Here is a 15,619-nt window from a genome sequence, read left to right as displayed (position 1 = left end):
TAGAACACTAGTTAGTGTTGAAATTGCAGTGTCCCAAGCACAGCGGAATGATGAGGAGTACGTGCCACATACTCTATATTACTTTATTTACACTTCAAAGCTGGTAGATTACAGAAAAACATCTTGCCTCTGCCGGAGCAGAGAAAGCATCCTCTCTCCTCTGAAGCACGGAGAGAAACACAGTGTGAACAGTGAAAAACAGGAAACCAGTGTACGTCACATCCAGTCTCCTTTCCCGTGGGAAAACCCAACAGCACAGACTGTGGAATGTAAACATTGCCTCGTGACAAGCACTTCGCTGCACAGTGAAGAGAGCAGAAACCAACAGTTAGGTGGCATGGCTGCTGAATCAGTTGAAACAACATATTCCCAGGAATGAAAACCTGTGGTATTTACATATGCTGTGGACCATCATTTCCAGTCAAGTAAATTAAGGAGTCACATTCGTGGCACATCCAATTATTTTACAGATTAGTTCTACCTACTCTGTTCAGGGCTTTTGCCATTTTAATCTTCACGCTTAATACTTTCTCACTTCATTCCTTGTAGTGGAAACTTGGTATGATTCAAACTATACACTGCAGATTTACTTCTGCTCATACTTCAGAGGTCAGGAACTTGTTAGTAGTCTAACCTTTCTTGTTTGGCTGTATATCACTAGAATATGGTTGGACTGTTAAACTTCTGGGTGACACTCTACCAAATTTTGCTCAGAGTGAACCTAACATCAGGGTCATTAATTTAAATGAGTATGCGTAGAGCAATGGTTAGTTGAATACTACCCTCAATCTTCAGAATATTTTATTGGAGATGTGGAAGTTGAAGAAGCAAAGTTAGTTTGTACCTACATACCAACTATCTATTAACTTCTGATATAGTACAATATATATTGCAGTGCCTCTCTGCCTTTCCTATCCTGCTGGGAAGCACAGTTTCCACATCATTTTTGATAAGCAGTCACAAAGCTCTCTGAATGAAGAAGCAGTCTCTGGCAGATTGTACACACAAAGACAGCCTGATTTCTAAGAACTGCCTAATGAATTGTAGCCAAAAATCTTATAGCTTGTGGAGAACATTATGTCTTGGAAAATCTAGTTCCAATACTTGGTGACTGCATAGGTTAACACAGACAGAAAGGAAAAACTTTAGATGCAATTTATGAACACCAGCAGAAATGACTATAGCTAGACGGGTTCAACTACAATCTTAGGGTGGGTTCTGAAATCCAAGATTTGCTCCAAATGTGCAAAAATGTCACTGACTGCTAAGAGTCGTAAGTAAGTTTTTGCACCAATTTAAGCCTTGTTTATATGGGACGCGGGTGGCGCTGTGGATTACCACAGAGGACTTGCCAATCAGAAGGTCGCCTGTTTGAATCCCTGCGACGGGGTGAGCTCCCGTTGCTCAGTTCCTGCTCCTGCCAACCTAGCAGTTCGAAAGCACGTCAAAGTGCAAGTAGATAAATGGGTACCGCTCTGGCGGGAAGGTAAACGGCATTTCTGTGCGCTGCTCTGTTTCGCCAGAAGCGGCTTAGTCATGCTAGCCACATGACCCGGAAGCTGTACACCAGCTCCCTCGGCCAATAAAGCGAGATGAGCACCGCAACCCCAGAGTCGGTCACGACAGGACCTAATGGTCAGGGGTCCCTTTACCTTTACCTAAGCCTTGTTTACTATTCAAAGTTTAGAGACTGCCAATCCATGCTTGGTGTGTTACTGTGCTCTATTCTAATTTTATAGTCTCATCTGATGATTATTTTGCAATAGGCAATGCAGCCCATTTCTTGTATCTAATTTCATCACATGGATGACATTGGTCATACAAAATGGCCAGGTATATATAAAATGAGCAAGAAGTTCCAAGCTCCAAATGCTGTTTTATGGATTTGGGACTCAGCAGCAGTTCTCTAAATCCCTTCTTTCAATAACTTTTTCTTGCTCCTATGGTTGCTTTGCAGCACTTCTAAACTTCAAATGAGCAGAGGCCACCAGTACATTTCATAACAGCCCAATAGAGGTAGCTGCTAGTCTAGACCATACTCAAAACAACTGACCTACTAGGCTCTAATAAATTTACCCATCTCTTGAGACATCCACTTCTGTTTTCCACATACTGGCAAATATTTACAATGGGAAACTTTGGTTTCTGATTAATAATTTCATGCATGATATTAACTTCAATAGAAACAATTACCCACTTTTGGCACTGTTTGAGCATTGGCTGTGCACATACAAATAAATGCAGCCTTGAATTTGAAACAAATAAGATATCCTTCCTCACAAGCTGATAGGGCGTTGAACACAGAGAGGTTAATCCAGTCAACAGTAGGCTCAGGAATCAGGCGAAGGAATGAAACAAGCTCTTATGTTCTCCAGGGATTCACACATAGGCACCATGGCCACAATGGGCTGGAGCAAACATACACCATCCAACTGTTTACTCCAACACCCAAGTTTGCTAGAATATTTTAGTCCACCAAGAATTAATATTATGTAGGGATAACACTGTAACCTGTTTATACTGGCACTGCCTGAAACATGTATTGGGCAAAGGAATGAAAGAATGTGGTAACAATGAAGTACCTTTCTATCCAATGAAAGGGCCTGGCGTCCAGAAAAACAAAGAAGTCCCCCCCGACCCCAAAATATGATCTTATTAGGCTTCCGCAAGGTACGTTGATGCTCATTAGCTTAGGAAAATATACAAATTTGTGGGGTAGGGTCTTCTGTGGCAATTAGGCAAAACAGTACCACCATGTTCAGAGGCACTCAATTTCAGACTGCCAGATGCTAAGGGCAAACATCATAGATGGCTATCTCTACCATTCTGATTGTGAATCTTTAAGAGCTATCTGGCTAGCAATTACCATATATAGAAACAGTGATAAACTGTATCAGGAATGGGAAGCTGTGGTCCTCTAGGTGTTCTGAACTACAACACCTATCATCCTTTATCTTTGACCATGTTGGCTAGGGATGATAAGAGTTAGAGTTTAATAACATCTGGAGGGTCACAGGTGCTCCATGCCTGAACTAGACAGCTCTCTAGTCTGACCCACTAAGGCAATTCTTAAATTCTTAAAAAGCTTGCACAGAAAATTAGACTTGTTAAATATTTTCCCCCAAAAAATTGAGAGTTGCAAATATGCAGTCATCCTTAATTTTGCTCTTAATGTGCTCTGTTTGCTAAAGAGGCAATGTAAAAGCACCTATGGGAAGAGGCCATTTTCTTTTCCAGGTAACAGAAATACGCATTATTCATTAGACATTTATAGTGCCAAATTACAAATTAAAACAAATCATTAGTGCCTCAGTACCTGATATCCTCTATGAAGCACCACCACTACATATAAGCCTTATACCCATTTCTAATCCCCACTGTAGATCTACTTACCAAATCCCTGTGTAACACCCAGTTAGCATGTAGGTAATGAATACCATCTAGGATTTGATATAATAGAGATTTCACCATTCCCCGAGGTAACTGAACTGGCTTCTTGTTTGCTTTAGAAGCTCTGTGAAACTTTATTATGTGCTGAAAAATAGAAAACAAGCATAGTTAATAATGACTGGTACAAATATTTTGATGCAATGCTTCAGCAAATAAAATCCTCCTGGGTTCATTAACCAGTATGGCATTTCTTGGGATTTGAACAATATTATTTATAATTCTCCACAGAATTAACCATCCCCCGTTTAGTTGAGCAATGTGTTCATGTTTAGTGCTTTACCTTCCTATTACTATTATCTTCTCATCTTAATTTTATCTATCTTCTATACCACATTGTGTTAGTATTATACTCTCCTCACACTCACAAACCCCTTTTGCCATCTTTTGATTATTTAATAGGGTGTTTTATTTTTTTTAATAAGATTTGAATGCTTTTTCATAATGCAATAAAAGAAACTAAACAAAAACAAAAACAGAGAGACCATATCTTGAAAACTTCATTCTAAAATTGTATTTCTCTATTCACACTATAAAGATGTGACCACTGTATAACCATGTTAAAGAATGAAAAACTATTCATACGGTAAAGGTCAAATATATACCTGAAACATGATTTGTTCAGGAGCTTCACAAGCAAACCTGCACACATTTATAATGCTATGAATCTATGCATTTCCACCTTATCAACTGTACAGCCATTTTTTACTCATAAACTAAAGCTTCCAGCAAAATTTAAGTCTAAAAGAAAAACACTTTAAAACAATTTTTTAGTCCATCTCTTTATAATTTCATCCATCTTGACAATCTGACCCAAGCTTAAAAGGTAAAAGGTAAAGGTACCCCTGCCCGTACGGGCCAGTCTTGACAGACTCTGGGGTTGTGCGCCCATCTCACTTAAGAGGCCAGGGGCCAGCGCTGTCCGGAGACACTTCCGGGTCACGTGGCCAGCGTGACATCGCTGCTCTGGCGAGCCAGAGTCACACACTGAAACGCCGTTTACCTTCCCGCTGGTAAGCGGTCCCTATTTATCTACTTGCACCCGGAGGTGCTTTCGAACTGCTAGGTTGGCAGGCGCTGGGACCGAGCAGCGGGAGCGCACCCCGCCACAGGGATTCGAACCGCCGACCTTTCGATCGGCAAGTCCTAGGCGCTGAGGCTTTAACCCACAGCGCCACCTGCGTCCCCAAGCTTACTGATAGCAATAACAATAATAAAGTCTTTAAAGTTCCTTTAACTTCTTTGGATACTGAATACATATTGTTTAAGGGTCCAATATTTCTCATCTCATCCTTGAAACTAAGGCTCAATACCCTAAGGCTCAAGTTAAAATCTAAGAATTATATTTTATAAGACTGACTACTGTAAAAATAGAGAAAGAGAAGTAAGACTTTATAAAGAACCACTATGAAAGCTATTAACATTTTTCTTGGGGCCTTTGTGAGGAAGAGCACATACAAAGCATGCAGGAGATAAAAAACAAGTGTTCTTCTCATGTTTGCATCCATACATTATGCTGGAATTGCCAAGTACCATGCAAATATGAACAGACAGGTGTCTAAATTGTGGGATATACAACCAACATGCTTAAATCTAATTAATGCATGAAGGCCTGCCAGGCTTAGCTAGGTCATACTCCCTCAACCATGGAAGAAAGGGCTACCAAACTCTGTTCTTTTTCCTTTCCACCATGTGAACCCAACCATTAAGGATGTTTAAGCTGGATGCTCCAAGCTTAGACTGTGTAGCTTTAGCAAGCCATCTTTGTGTATCAATAAAAGTAATTTAGAAACCCATACCATTTTGGAAACTAAGTTGTGCTGCCTGTTTTTTATTGCTGCTGCATGGAAAAGAACATGAATCTGACCTTTAAGGAGTTTGTAAGTTTTTAACTTACTAAATGTGGGGTTTACTTGATGCTAAGGGAAGTGGAGAACTTTGGAAGAAACTTAAAAGGGGTTATTTTAAAGGTCTAACAGCCTATATTTCCACAGTTTACTTTGCTGCATGTTTTGTGATTTTAAACATCTGCTGGGGCTCTCTCACCAAAGAGTACCGTATTTTTCCATGTATAAGACGCCCCCATGTATAAGACCAGGCGTCAGCGAACTTTTTCAGCAGAGGGCCAGCCCACTATCCCTCAGACCTTGTGGGGGTCAGACTATATTTTGGAGGGGGGGAAATGAACAAATTCCTATGCCCCACAAATAACCCAGAGATGCATTTTAAATAAAAGGACACATTCTACCCATGTAAAAACACCAGGCAGGCTGCACAAATAAAGCAGAGATACATTTGTTCACGGAAAAATGCAGGGAATTATCCTTTTATTCTTTAACAAATCTCTACTAAAAACCCAACATAAATGAGGCTCCACAAAATAAGGTCCAGCAACTGGGTCAATTAAGCCCTTTGAAGGATGGTATTAGAGCTGCTTAGGACTTGCTTAAGAACCACTTTCAGGGACTAGAAGGCAGAATATTAGGCCAACCACATACATTCCCTTCTCCAAATCATCCCTCTGGCCAAACTAGTTGCTGACCCAGGCTCAAAGAACATCATGTAATTTTTGTGCTCATAAATACTTGGTACCAACTTCTTTTCTTTTAGGCACAAGCAAAAACTTCACCAGGCATTGAAAAGTATTTCTTGGGTCCTATTATTTTTTAAAAAGCAACAACAATACCAACGGTTAATTGCGCTGTTATATGCTGATTGTTTTGTTTGCATTTATTGATGTTTATTTAGAACATTTTAAGGCAGTGTGATTCTTCATGTTCATAGTCCGTGACATTTAACTGATGCAGAATGCTTAAATATACAGTGGAAAAGAGGAGAGCTTCCCACACAGAAAACTGCCATGTTTGAAGCAATGTGTGAAGTTCCCCCAAATCAAGGACAAATGTGTATTTCAAAGAATGAAAATGAAAGGAACACTGCGTACTATGGAGCAGTTTACACATCACTTGGGTCTTTTTCTTTCCTTGTAGCATGCTTCAGAGATGAGCAATCTGCTGCAGAGCCAATTTATTGGTTTCCAAACAATAGTAACCATAGCCCATTACCTGCTAACAAACAGACTTCCTTACCCAAAGGTCATGTTCCGCATAGTCAAAGAGAAGCCACACTTTTCTATCAGCATGAGACAGAAACACTTTTTGCAGAGAAATTACATTTGGATGTTTCAGCTCCCGAAGCAGCTGTAAAACAAATGCTATCCATTAGGAAGGTGTTCACACCCAAGCCAGAAAATAGAATCAACAATTCTTTTTATACAGTGGTGCCCCGCAAGACGAATGCCTCGCAAGACGGAAAACTCGCTAGACGAAAGAGTTTTCCGTTTTGGAGGTGCTTCGCAAAATGAATTTCCTATGGGCTTGCTTCGCAAGACGAAAATGTCTTGCGAGTTCCTGCGGGTTTTTTTCCCTCCCCCCTTTTCTAAGCCACTAAGCCGCTTATCCGCTAAGCCGCTAAACCGCTAATAGCGCTAATCCGCTAAGCCGTCAATGGGCTTGCTTCGCAAGACGAAAAAACCGCTAGACAAAGAGAATCGCGGAACAGATTCTTTTCGTCTTGCGAGGCACCACTGTAATTTTAAGTTCTTTAAATAAGCTGGTTTTTCAGAATTAATCTTTGATGCTCTTAATCCACAACAAAGAATAAATGAACAAAAGAAAAGAAAAAAGAATATGGGCTTCATTTTAATTAAGGAGGTATAAAGAGTTTATGTCTATAAAGACAAAACCAGACTACAACTAGGTCAAATGTACCTCCCTCAGGATGCAATGATGCTACCGAAATTATGCTTATACGAATCATGGCATTATGCACTAATCAACTGCATTTTCCATATAGCATCACACAAAGCTCTTGTATAACAAATCAGACAATTGTACACACTCACTGGCATAAACTCTCCAGGGTTTCAGGAAGGGGTCTTTCCCAATCCTACCTGGAGATGCAGCGAATTGAATTGTATTTTAATATAAAGCTTTTAGATGCAATATATACTGTATCTTCCATATATGAAAATGTGTTGCATGTGGCCATAACTGAAATTATATTCACTAATGAAAAAGGCTTAATTTACCGTTAAAATTACTTACTGCTATTTCTCTGCATGCAGACATAGAAATTCCAGTACCTTCTATTTGCTTTAGAGCGTAATCTTTATCATCTTTCCTGTGAAAGAGAGAACAATCTTCAAAAAGTGCACTGTAAACTCAAAAGTAGCCTTATGAGCACTATTTAGAATCAAACACACAATTAAGTGTTTGGAATGGGAACAGAAACCAAGCAAGTATAAGAAAAAATATTTAGAGTTGAATTTTAAACTGAATACATGAGAGTCCAATCTGACAACAAAACTTCCCACCCCAGAAAGAAATATTTGTCCTGAAAACACTTATGCTGAATCATTCATAATTTTCTAACAAATAAAAGCAAAAAAAAAACACACACACAAAAAAACACTGCATAGACATGACTTTTGTGGTCGTCTCTGCTTTTATTAGCAATGCAGTCTCTCATTTTCTAAGTGCTTTGACTTCATAGTTCTCTGGAGTAGCATTTAAATTGGGTTTCATAACAGAACACCTACCACACAGGTCATTCCAGGAATTCAGCTTTTGCAGTGTTAAGATATTTAACAGCTTTCACAAAGTCAAAGTTTGATAAGGGAACTAACCCAGGTAAGAATGGGATAAATTTGTCTAACTGGGGTCCAGGGAACAGACACTGCTGCATTGCTGAGACAGGGTGGGTGTGGAATCAAATGATGAATTTATTCCCAGTCACTCAGATATAAACACATACTTTAAATTGCCTCAGAAGAAAACAAACTGGTTCTGCAAAATTTAGTTGCATCTTTGCTCACATTTTATGGCATATGCTTAAACTTCACCCCAATATGGCCTAGATCCAGAAATCTAATGAGTGTGACTCACAAGTCACTTTGTTGGGGACAGGAAGTTATATGCTCATTTTCTCTTCTTCTTTTAGCCCCCAAAGGCTGGGGGACCCTTTAGGACAGTGTGGAAGGTGACACGGGGTGCTACAGGGAAAATCAGAAACACTATCTCCAGAAAGAGCCCCCACTGGATCAGAAATACCTGCACAAACAGAAGGACACCTTACACTTGCAGAAAAGCAAGTCTGGATCTGACCCAATGTCTTTACACAGTGCATTTCAGCAGGTTTCCAAGGAAGCTAAAGTTAAAAATATTCAAGTTGCATTTGTTCCTATGGGAGGCAGTTAAGCATATGCTATCCAATGAAGTATTTATAAGGATATTTTACGGGGAGCTACAAAATGCTTGTTTAACATGACAGCAGAGAACATAGGTAATTCTGAATACAGAAGCCAAGTGAAGAATAATGGGCAGCAACATATGAACATTTCCTTCACGCTTTATTTTGAACTTGATGTTTTGTAGCACTTGGACATGATTTTCAAGAAGCAGCGAAGTACTGGGAGGACAAATACAGTGGTGCCTCGCTCTTCGTATAGCGGTTTTTTCGTCTTGCGAAGCAAGCCCATTGACAGCTTAGCGGATTAGCGCTATTAGCGGTTTAGCGGCTTTTAGCGGATCAGCTGATAAGCGGCCTAGGGCTTAGGAAAAGGGGGGGGGGAAGGAAAAAAAAACCCCGCAGGAACTCGCAAGACATTTTCGTCCTGCGAAGCAAGCCCATAGGGAAATTCGTTTTGCGAAGCACCTCCAAAACGGAAAACCCTTTCGTCTAACGGGTTTTCTGTCTTGCGAGGCGTTCGTCTTGCGGGGCACCACTGTATAAGTAATGGTCAATGGGAGTATATGGTTACGTGTCTGGCATGAGGAGAAAACATGCTAAATTTTAAGGCGCACTGTCGCTTTTTGTAGAGACTCTGAGTAGACTAAGCAAAGTAGGTGCTTCTACACTGTTGACTAAGCAACAGCTTGCATTCATAGTCATTTTTAAACTTTAGCTGGCAAAAGTATTATTATTCATTAAATGTGTATGCTGCCCTTCATCCGCAGATCTCAGGGTGGTTCACAATAGTAGGAGGCTGCGCAAACAGTTTGTTGGGTTATTGGGATCACTTCCAACCCCAAAGACTGTCAACTCATTTTTCTTCCCCTATCACAGAATCCATAATTCCCAGGATTCTAAACTGGTTGCTAGATTGCAGGCTTCATATCAAATTTCACACAAAGAACTTTAGAAGACTAGCAGCTCAAAATCTGGACAACTATGAGGAAATAATACTTAATGCCACTGGAAGACATTCAGGTTTTTAATTCTGTTGGAACATTAAACCTGGTATGGTCAACCTTAATTCCTGGAACCAAGACAGCTACAAATGAATTAAAAGAAGCTCAGGGTGTTGTATGTGGTTTCCCCATCTTAGCCTCACAGCAGCTCTGTAACTGAGCTCAAGAGACAGAGCAACAGTTAGAAGCATAGTAAACTTTATGACTCCCACACGGTAACCACTACATCATAATAGCTCTTGCCTTTGGCAGGATATTACCAATATGTTCTAATACATGTTAATTAGAAAGTTGCATCAGCCTTGATTAAGGAAACATGCACTTTACAATCTAATACTTAAAACCATTATCTATCTCACGAAGAGGCAATAATCCAAGATGATACTGCATCACAGCATTAAATAAAGATGTTCTCCCAGGATGTGGTCACATAGCTTGTTACCTTTCCCATCTGCCTTCATACTAACTTTCTGGTATAAATGTAACTTCCTCCACATTGCCTGTTACACAAAGCAAACACCTGTGGTTTTAAAGCTGCCTTATTGAGAAATGAGATCAGAAATAGGGCCGTCTCGCAGTGCATTTTTCTGACAGAACAGAAAAGCCACAGAAGTGTCACATTAAGCTTCTTTACTCAGTTTGACAAAAGGCACTACAGAACCTGAAACCACACCTGAAATTTCTGATTTTGAACAAAAATAACCAGGTCCCAGAGCACAGCCTGAAAGCACAGGAGAACTCTAGTGTTGCTGAAGTTAAGGAGGTGTCTATATGATCAGTGCCTCAAGAGACTGATGCCTCATGTATGCCACCTTGGGTTCCAGGTTGCAAGAAATGAGAGATATAAATGTATATTTATTAATATTAATAATTATAATTTCCTGGGTGGGATTCTGAATTTTAAATTTAATTTTAAAGAGCGTATGATGGGGTATGATGGGAAAAGCATATACAACACCCTGAGCTTCTTGGAAGAAGTGAAAGATTTAAATGTACAAGATCAATAAAACCCCTGGTGTTTATTTTCTGGTCTTTGCTTAATTAATCTAGGTCTGTTGTAGCTGCTCTTAAATAATATAAGCTAGGACTTGTGATTCTTCATTCTTCCCCCAAATGGATGGTGAGAAACAGAATATTGGCCTTCTAAAACTGCCTTCTTTCTTTTAATTCGCTTGTAGATGTCTTGGTTCCTATGTTCACTAGAAGTCCATGAGTTCTAGCACAATGAGCCAAACTTTTCTTGGACTACTTTCTCCAAAACAATCAGAATTTGATAAACTTATATCATGTCACCTCCTACTCGCTTTTAAGGTAAAAGGTAAAGGTACCCCTGCCCGTACGGGCCAGTCTTGACAGACTCTGGGGTTGTGCACCCATCTCACTTAAGAGGCCAGGGGCCAGCGCTGTCCGGAGACACTTCCGGGTCACGTGGCCAGCGTGACATCGCTGCTCTGGCCAGAGCCAGAGCCAGAGCCGCACACGGAAACGCCGTTTACCTTCCCGCTGGTAAGCGGTCCCTATTTATCTACTTGCACCCGGAGGTGCTTTCGAACTGCTAGGTTGGCAGGCGCTGGGACCGAGCAGCAGGAGCGCACCCCGCCGCAGGGATTCGAACCGCCGACCTTTCGATCGGCAAGCCCTAGGCGCTGAGGCTTTAACCCACAGCGCCACCTGCGTCCCACTCGCTTTTACTCCAGACTAAAATTGTACATAGTTCTGATCATCTCACCTCAAAAAGGATATTGTAGAGTTGGGAAAGGTTTCTTCTATGAAGAAAGGTTGTAGCATCTAGCCATCCATTACAACCACAGGGTTTCCTTCCTAGTCAGTCATCACCAGTTCAGACCACATAAGTGTATGTGTGGAATAAAGCTTTTGCCACAATATGTATTATTTTATACTTGTTTACACTGAATTGCATTTGCCATTTTATTGCCGATTCACTCAGTTTTGAGAGAACCTGTTGAAGCTTTTCACAACGGCTTTTTGCTTAAACCACTTTGAACAATTGGGTATCATTGGCAAATTTTGCTATGTTACTGTTCACACCAAGGCTAAATCATTTATGAACAAGTTAAAAAACAAAGGTCCCAATACTAAAAACTAGGGGACTCTACATTCTACATCCCGTCCATTTACAGTGGTACCTCGGGTTAAGGTCTTAATTCGTTCAGGAGGTCCGTTCTTAGCCTAAAACTGTTCTGAACCTGAAGCACCACTTTAGATAATGGGGCCTCCTGCTGCCGCCGGAACACGATTTCTGTTCTCATCCTGAAGCAAAGTTCTTAACCCGAGGTACTATTTCTGGGTTAGTGGAGTCTGTAACCTGAAGCGTTATGTAACCCAAGGTACCAATGTATTTCTACTCTTTGTTTCCTGTTTCTTACCTAGTTCCAAATCAATAAGTGGACATCCTCTTACTCCTTACTCCATGACTTACTTAGGAGTCTTTGAGAAGGAAGCAAAAGTCTGCCTAAAAGTCATGTGGGAGCAGGAACAGGGGAGAGAAACACACAAACCTAACACTTATTTCTGGCTCTCTGAGACTTGCCTACACAGCACTAAACCAAGGGTGGGGAACTGGATTCAGCCAGTGGGCCAGAGCCACAGCACCACTACTTGTCACTTTGTCAGGTAGGAAGGGCAGCCCACCAGTTGTCAGTAACATTACATCGTATGATGTCAGGTGATTCAATTTCAAAAGGAAAAATCAAGAACTCCAGAAAAAAGTTGTCAAATTCAAATACAACCACTTCCACAAGCATCAGAAGAGAAATAACTAAGGACACAATTTAGACTCAATTATTTATCTCAATAATTTGTTTTCAATTTAGCCCCCATGACCTTACCCGCCATGTGCCCAACATCATATGACATCAGGTGATAAGTCAGATGGGTGTGGTTTAGCCAAACTATGCTGTGGACCAAATGGGGAGGTCTGTTTGGCCTCATTAGGCTTGTGGGGTAGAGATTCTCAACTGTTGCACTAAAACATGACTGAGTGATTGTTAGCAAGACTTGATTTTTTGCAACTAAACTGACATCTTCACTGTGATAGAGGTTACTGGCTAATGCTCCAACAAGCAATTTATTTAACATAGAAGAATGCAATGAAACTCTCAAGAACTAGAGAGTGCAACTAATCTGCATGGCATTTTGATCAAGGTAGGTGCTAACTCATAACTGCACTTAAAGTTTAATGTTCTTATTTTTCGTAATCTATTGTCTTGAACACTGCACTTCAAACCGTATCTATTAGTTTCATGTAAATGTTAAAAAGCACACAATGGAAAAGACAACATGAAATCCTGTATGCATTTCTCAGCACCACTTTCTGGAATTGCCCTGCAAGACAAAATCAGAACCTGAAAGCCATACAAGTCTAGAGAGGAAAGTTCATGTTTAAGTTAACAGATGACCTCATTTATGTAAATATTAAACAAAAAGGGAGGATATTATTGAGAAAGACTTGCACCTGCGCTTGAAAAAAATCTTGATATTTATTAACTGCTACATAATTGTCACATTTGCAACAATTCTGAGTTCCCAGAAATACATTTTTCCTCTTTTTTCAACTCCCAGCTCTCATCTCTTTACTGCTTAGACACAGCTGGTGGTTACTGGACATAGCAGTTCATGTGCATAAGACAAAGACTGTCTTTGTTTAGAGAACACAAATATTCATAGTTTGAGAACTATGCAAACTGTTGATCTTTCCGTTTTCAAGAGAGAATAGGTACTGTCCAAGTATGCCATACCCTGTAGACCTACTGAAATCAATGGACTTAAACTACTTAAGTTCACTGATTTCAGTGGGTCTGCTCTGTTTATGGCTAAAGCCGGATAACACCCAAAACAGGGATAGCACCAGGCTTCAGATGGCCAATGCCTCCATCCTTCTTTCTGCAGCATACTCTTTCACCCTGCTACTGCCTATTCTTCCTGCTCTCTGCCTACACCCATTTTACTTAAAGAAAGAGAATTCACTGGTGCAGTAAGCAGCAGCAATGTGGATAGCTTCTTTGCCACCTCCTCAGCACTTGACTCTTGAGAAAGGACCCAAAGGGTTTCTTCTTTAGTGACAGTGAGCCATTCTGGGTGAGGTGACCAGGAGAATACCTGTGCCACTGCTAGGGTTTGCCTCAGCAATTAATTTAAATTCCCCCTCTGGTCTTTCTAGCAGTCATGGCAAACCACAGTTGCAGCACAAGCATCGCCCAGAATTTCTGGCTCTGAGAAGGAACCCCTTGACCCCTTCTCAGAGCTCAGGCAAAGCAGCTGAGGGGGCCAGGCAGCTAGCTGGCTGTTGTGGATGCAAGCACGGTTTGAAAGCCAAGCAGTGCCTCAGCAGGTCACCTGGGCCTGGCAGGAAGGCCCTTCTGAGACCTGGGACCCTCAACCAATGCCCAACCTGGCTGTCGGCCACTGATACCAGGCCTGACCCAATACATGTAGGTTTAATTTGCTTCTATTCAAGCTTAATTTTAAGCCTTAAAAAAGCAATCATTTATCATACACACTGCATAATAAAAGGCAGACACAAAGTAAGAGGAGATAAGATCAACTGTATGAAAGAGAAAGGGAACCATTTAGCATAGAATGGAGGAAAATAGGATTGTGGCCAGTACACAGAATGGTAAAGACCATTTATTTAGTGTGTTGCATGGTGCTCTGTACGAGAGAGCATAACATGCAGGGAACCTAAAATAAGCAAGAGGGAATTATTTGCTGCACACAACCAAACTGTTAAGCTTACTTACTGCCAAAGTGCTGGTGACAGTCAACAACATAAACAGGATCAAAAGGACTAGAAGGCTTTAAAGGATATTAAGTTCTATTAATGGCGATAGTATTATGGTCAGAGTACACCTGCTGCATTGCAAACCAAACTTCACCTATCATGAAAACATGCCTTGAAAAACACTGAAGACAGTGCCTGAAATCAGGCTAGTAAACAGAACCTAGCAATTCCAATTTTGCTTGAGCAATATTAAGGTTGATAGAAATAAGAATGTATATTCTCTTACCACGAAATGCTTCAAAATATTAAAAACACATCTGCATCATACAATTATCTGAAACTAGATCCTCCTGGATACAGTGACAAGCTTGATGGGTCCTTCATCTAAATAAAAAAGAACATTACAGTGGTACCTCTGGTCACGAACGGGATCCATTCTGGAGGCCCGTTCGCAACATGAAAGGAATGCAACCTGCACGCGCGTGTTGCGATTCGCTGCTTCCGCGCATGTGCGTGTTGCGATTCGCTGCTTCCGCGCATGTGCGTGACGTCATTTTGCGCGTCTGCGCATGCGCGAGCGGTGAAACCCGGAAGTAACCCTTTCCGGTACTTTCGAGTCGTCGTGGGATGCAACCTGAAAAAACGTAACATGAAGCAAACATAACATGAGGTATGACTGTACTCTAAAGTTCCTAATCATGACCATTTTCACAGATGCTGCATAAGATAATGATCTGGAATTTTGAAAATTCCGTATGAAAGATAATAGGTCATTTAATAAGACTGAGGGCCAAACCAGGCAAGTCACCATTCACAGAATAAGCAACTGCATTAATGGCTTCTTAAAGTAATTAGCAGTGCAGGGACCCTGATCTGGATCAATAAACTAGTGTGGTACAGGGTAGGGAGAATTTAGCCCTTTGCCCCCACTTGTGATCTCAGTCTTGATCAGTCCCTGCCCTCTACAACTGCTATTTTCCTTTGAAAAGCTGGAAATTCTGTCTTGCCTGGTTTGGCCCTGACTTCTATATAACTGGTTTGTAGCTAAAATTCTGGAAGTACCTTATGCACACTCTTATTTCAGATATGCAATTAGTTGTGTACATGTGATTTAATAGTTCAAAGTCATTGATCATTTCATTCCTTATCAGCTTTATAAAATTTATATGTTTAAGTCAAA

General features: G+C 40.8%; 1 protein-coding gene across 4 annotated transcripts in view; it reads right to left on the bottom strand.

Annotated features, from left to right (window-relative positions):
• CDK8 (cyclin dependent kinase 8) overlaps window positions 1–15,619 on the bottom strand; it is a 42,331-nt gene that overhangs the window by 20,170 nt on the left and 6,542 nt on the right. For 3 of the 4 annotated variants that reach the window (XM_079973920.1, XM_079973919.1, XM_079973918.1), the window contains exons 2-4: window positions 7,554–7,629; window positions 6,537–6,647; window positions 3,394–3,534 (exon numbers count right to left, since the gene is read on the bottom strand). In XM_079973920.1, coding sequence (XP_079830046.1) covers window positions 3,394–3,534; window positions 6,537–6,647; window positions 7,554–7,577 — 276 coding nt within the window. In that variant the 5' untranslated portion in view covers window positions 7,578–7,629. Of the gene's footprint in view, window positions 1–3,393; window positions 3,535–6,536; window positions 6,648–7,553; window positions 7,630–15,619 lie in introns of those variants that run through there. The other variant, XM_079973921.1, reaches the window with a different exon arrangement.

This window comes from Podarcis cretensis (genome assembly GCF_951804945.1).
Source record: "Podarcis cretensis genome assembly, chromosome: 4".
Classification (NCBI taxonomy): domain Eukaryota; kingdom Metazoa; phylum Chordata; class Lepidosauria; order Squamata; family Lacertidae; genus Podarcis; species Podarcis cretensis.
The sequence above is the reverse complement of the archived record's forward strand: the minus strand, read 5'-3'. Positions and strand labels throughout refer to the sequence as shown.